Below are 5336 nucleotides of genomic sequence, written 5' to 3'. Positions count from 1 at the left end.
TAGAGGAAGTTCTAGAGAAATATGGAGACATGAAATTCACGTTCACAGCGCTGCTGAACCACAGCTTGATAAGCACTCCCTCTTCCTCTCAAACACACAGTTAACACTATCAAGGTATTTGCTCGTTCTCTCCAGGTCTAAAGGTCTGAGGATAAGTATAGATAACATGTCATGAAATGAGGGAGCGGATTTGTCATTCACTGGAGCAAGTGTTTCTGTTCAGTCACTATTACTGAGAGGTGAAATGGCGCAGAAAGGAGTTCCGCTGGATCGGGAAAGCTTCTCTTGTTCCATCTGTCTGGATCTACTGAAGGATCCGGTGACGACTCCCTGTGGACACAGCTACTGCATGAACTGTATTAAAGTCCACTGGGATACAGAGGACGGTAAGAAACTCCACAGCTGCCCTCAGTGTAGGAAGACCTTCACACCGAGGCCTGTGCTGCTGAAAAGCACCATGCTGGCAGATTTAGTAGAGCAGCTGAAGAAGACTGGACTCCAAGCTGCTGCTGCTGATCACTGCTATGCCGGACCTGAAGATGTGGCCTGTGATGTCTGCACTGGGAGGAGACGGAAAGCCTTCAAGTCCTGTCTGGTGTGTCTGGTCTCTTACTGTGAGAAACACCTGCAGCCTCATCGTGATGTGCCTCCATTAAAGAAGCACAAGCTGGTGGAGCCGTCCAACAAGCTCCAGGAGAACATCTGCTCTCGTCACGACGAGGTGATGAAGATGTTCTGCCGTACCGACCAGCAGTGCATCTGTTACCTCTGCTCTGTGGATGACCATAAAGGCCACGACACAGTCTCAGCTGCAGCAGAAAGGACCGAGAGGCAGAGAGAGCTGGAGGGGAGTCGACTAAACATCCAGCAGAGAATCCAGGACAGAGAGGAAGACGTGAAGCTGCTCCATCAGGAGGTGGAGGCCGTCAATCTCTCTGCTGATAAAACAGCGGAGGACAGCGAGAAGATCTTCACCCAGCTGATCCGTCTCCTGGAGAACAGAAGCTCCGATGTGAAGCAGCAGGTCAGATCCCTGCAGAAAAGGGAAGTGAGTCGAGTCAAAGAGCTTCAGGAGAAGCTGGAGCAGGAGATCGCTGAGCTGAAGAGGAACGACGCTGAGCTGCAGAAGCTCTCACACACAGAGGATCACAACCAGTTTCTACACAACTACCCCTCCCTGTCACCACCCAGAGAGTCTACAGACTCCACCGGCATCAACATCCGTCCTCTGAGATACTTTGAGGACGTGACAGCGGCTGTTTCACAAGTCAGAGATGAACTACAGGACGTCCTGAGGGACAAGAGGACAAACGCCTCACTGGCAGTGACTGAAGTGGATGTTTTACTGCCACAAGCAGAGCCCAAGACCAGAGCTGGGTTCTTAAGGTATTCACGTGAAATCACTCTGGATCCAAACACAGCACACACACAGCTGTTATTATCTGATGGGAACAGAAAAGCAACATTAATGAGTAAACATCAGTCTTATTCTAGTCACACAGACAGGTTCACTCATTGTTGTCAGGTCCTGAGTAGAGAGAGTCTGACTGGACGTTGTTACTGGGAGGTGGAGTGGAGAGAAGGAGTTGATGTATCAGTCTCATACAAGAATATCATCAGAACAGGGAGCAGTGGTGAATGTCTGTTTGGATTGAATGACAAATCTTGGGCGTTACATTGTGACAAAAACAGTTTTACATTGTTTCACAACTTTGTCCACACTCCCGTCTCTGGTCCTCCGCCCTCCAGAGTAGGAGTGTACCTGGATCACAGCGCAGGTGTTCTGTCCTTCTACAGCGTCTCTGAAACCATGACTCTCCTCCACAGAGTCCAGACCTCATTCACTCAGCCGCTCTATGCTGGACTTAGGATTTATTGTTGTGGAGACACTGCTGAGTTCTGTAAAGTAAAATAGACAGAAGAAGTGATTTAAGGGACAAAGGGTTAAAATATGTGTTTATATTTTTTAACTAATTTTGTTTCTGTCATTGTTCTTGAGAGCAGATTGTTCTTCACCTGTCAATCAAACATTGTGGGCGGTACTTTGAGGTCTTGTCATTATTGTTGTGTAGATGTTTGAGTCTAGGTGGCGCTCCTTCCTGTGTGTTTAGTCATGGAGGCTCTCACTGCTCATGATGCTCTTTGTTTACCTCAACTCATATTTCTCTGCAGGAAAATGTAAACTTCTCTGAGCTCTAAATGTTTGATGAATATTGTTATTGATGTTGTTGTTGTTGTGTCTCTTCCTCTGCATGGTCTTAAAGAGAGAAAGCACCAGAGCTTCTTTATCCTAGAGCTTGTGTTCTCATTACTTTCTGTTAAGTATTCTGTCTTTACATTTGTGTTCATTCATTTGTGAGAATAAATGTTGTCTGATTCAACATATAAATGATGTACTATGTTGTATTACATAATAAAGTATCACGATCATAATCAAGGAATAAATCATTCATTCTTTTCTTTTACATAACTGAGATTGTGGTCAAACTGATTTAACAGACTTTAAAGTAATGTCATGATAAGGGTTACGGTCATTTAGAAATGTAAATGAAGTTAAACAACGATGTGGTTGCGGAGATAATTAAGGAAACGTTTAAAAAAGAGGCGCTTGGTTTCCAAAAGGTTAATCAATGACGTCTGCATGCAACTGGGTTCAGTCTTTTTTACTCCTGACTGGTGAAACACTATCCTGTCACCAGAAACTGCAGAACTTTATTGGAAGGAAAAACATATTCATTTAATGGACTAATTTCATTTAAAATGAGACAAGAAGGAGCAAAAAAATACCAGCTGGGACCACTGCTTCACGCGAACATGTATCAAGCAAAAAGCTAATGTTAATATGACACTATCAAGCTAACGATAAGGTTAGCATCGCTTTCCACTCTGGGCTCGTCAGGCATCGGTAGCTCAACCTACGAAAAAGAATGCACCGTAACTCTTAGTATCCCTGAAAGTAGATTTGTATTTCATCCACATAATCTTGAATGAAGTATAACGACCTAAAAAGCAGAGGTCAGGAGGGCGGGAGGAGGATTGTTGAGGAGGCCTCTGCTGGTTCCCCAAACCAGAAGTCCATGTTAAAGTACTTACGTTCTTCTGTGATCTTTTCCTAAACCTAAATCTAATTACTACTTTTGTTGCCTAAACCTAGCTGAGTATTTCCTTTGAATTTGAACGGACCGCATGCATGTAACAAGCTGAACTGGACACATGTTGCAGGCTTTCGTTGGAAAAGGCTCTGAATACAAGATATGTTGTATGAAGATGCGTTGTTCAGTCTGGTGTGTGTGTTAATATGCTGTCAGCCATCACAATCTGTTTTCTAAAGGCACAGTTTTGTCATTGAACATTACATGTCCATTTCAAGCTTCAAGCTGAACCAGACAGTGAGTGAACATAACCAAAAGAGCTGAAACTATATATACGTATAAATATTCAGCTGAATGTCTTTCTAGTGTACAACAACATCTGCACGTGCTCACTTTGCATAAAGAAATGTCAGTATTTCCAAAGTCAATTGGATTTATTCTTCGTGGACCGTAAATATTCAAAGCAAATTTTCTGAAATTCTGCCAGATTGTCTGAGGGAAAAGGTACACAAGGAAGTCGGCCAAGTTGCTCGATCCTCACGGCCTTTATGTTCAGCAGCTGTCCCTGAGAACATAGAATGTGATGGACCACAAGTTGTTCAACACAAATTAGAAAAAATGAAATGACAGAGAAAGTACGCGGCTAAAAGGAGATAAAGCATTATGAAGGAAAGTGGAGAAGACTCTAGAGCTCTCAAGTTTTTAAGACAGATAAGAGTGACATATCCCCCCCATCTCTTTTTATTGATTGGCAGGGGATTCGGGGAGACGTGCTTGATTACTTCATGGTGAGGGCAGCGCGACCAGGTCATGTTTGTGCGCTGCAGCACATTAAATAGCCTAGAGTTTTTTTTCAGGGTTAGGGTTAGGCTTAAAGTGCACACTTACTTAAATTGCGCGACCGTTAGTTGTCATTTCAAGCTTGACAGTTACCAAACATGTTGCGTGTAAACTGTGATATTTTGGGCGGAATGACTTTTGATGAGAATGTCAGCGGTGAATGATGTATTTGTGGTCCCTGTTCCTGCTGTACAGTCAAACGTTGATACGGCTCACAACCAGGAGAGCAGAGCAGATAACGCTTAGAGAGCAGATAGTTAGCGGGTAGCCAGTGCATAAAACCGGAAAATGCGATTTACTGACCAGGCAGTCAGTTTTATAGTCCCGTATGTGTATGGCGGCAACCGCTGCGCGTCGGGCCTAACAACACCCTTGAACAGTATATTATTGACGATACAGTACTGCCTCTCGTACCTTATTGCTTAAATATACAACTTCATAAGATTTGATATCAAATAGCTTTTGCGGCTCCAGACAAAATGGCTCTTTGGATAGAAAAGGTTGCTGACTCCTGCCCTAGGTGGACGTTGGGCGATGGCCTCTGATTAAGATGAAGTGATTGCATCTGAGGGGGCATGTCCTTCCCCTTCCTCCTGGCCTCAGGTTTGATCATGTGAACGCTCTACAGTGCACTGAATCCTGGACAATCTGCTCGCTCAACATGGCTAGAACTGTATCTACTAGGGATATTATTATCATATGGTGTTTGAGTACAAAGTCAATACAAGTTGTGCAAATGTTCCACCACAGAATGAGCATCCGCTTTAGCAGCTTTCATTATCGCATTATTTGCTACGAACCAGATGTTTGAGTGATGATTCCTCTGTGCTGACTGCTCCTTTGAAAGCAGCTTTCAAAAGACTTACTTCCCTTTGCTGCCTCGCTCAGATCTTTCTCCCTCGGCCTCCGTCGCCTCTTTGAAAAGTGTAATGAGCAACACTCGATACGAACATACAAACAAAGTTTACAAAACTGCCAACTAGCGTTAAATATCAATCGTTGTTACACGTACCATACCGTTACTGGTCATCTCTTGAACTGGTGCACTGAAAGATCAGCCTAGTGTCATGGCAGTTTGGGAAATAGTCACAAAATGCAATCTTTTGGTTTTGAATTGTCTGTTTTTTTCTCGTGTTGCTCAGGAAGAAAAATAACACCAATGGACAGTTAATTAGAAGCCTTATGTGTGGTGGACACAGCAATGAAACGCATGCACTCTGACGAAGCAACAGTCAGAGCAGTGGCGGACTTTATAATATCCAAAATGAGGACTGTTGGTTGGTGTGGATGGGTCCAACAAACAGGATTCAACCACACTGGTGTTGGACACCAACGTTTTTATTGTGGAGCTTTTGTTACTGCAGTTATTTTAAACCCAACCATGATGTTTCCCCTAAACCTAAC

General features: G+C 43.8%; 1 protein-coding gene across 1 annotated transcript; it reads left to right on the top strand.

The window, feature by feature from the left end:
• Positions 1–226: 226 nt before the first annotated feature.
• Positions 227–1915, top strand: LOC306740859 (tripartite motif-containing protein 16-like; the record flags this gene model as incomplete). The annotated part of the gene is made up of 1 exon (XM_079223095.1): positions 227–1915. The coding sequence occupies exon 1, from the start codon at positions 245–247 to the stop codon at positions 1913–1915; it is 1671 nt and encodes a 556-aa protein (XP_079079221.1). The 5' UTR covers positions 227–244.
• Between the last annotated feature and the right edge of the window lie 3421 nt (positions 1916–5336).

Source organism: Taurulus bubalis (assembly GCF_910589615.1).
Source record: "Taurulus bubalis genome assembly, chromosome: 9".
Taxonomy (NCBI): domain Eukaryota; kingdom Metazoa; phylum Chordata; class Actinopteri; order Perciformes; family Cottidae; genus Taurulus; species Taurulus bubalis.
The sequence above is the reverse complement of the archived record's forward strand: the minus strand, read 5'-3'. Positions and strand labels throughout refer to the sequence as shown.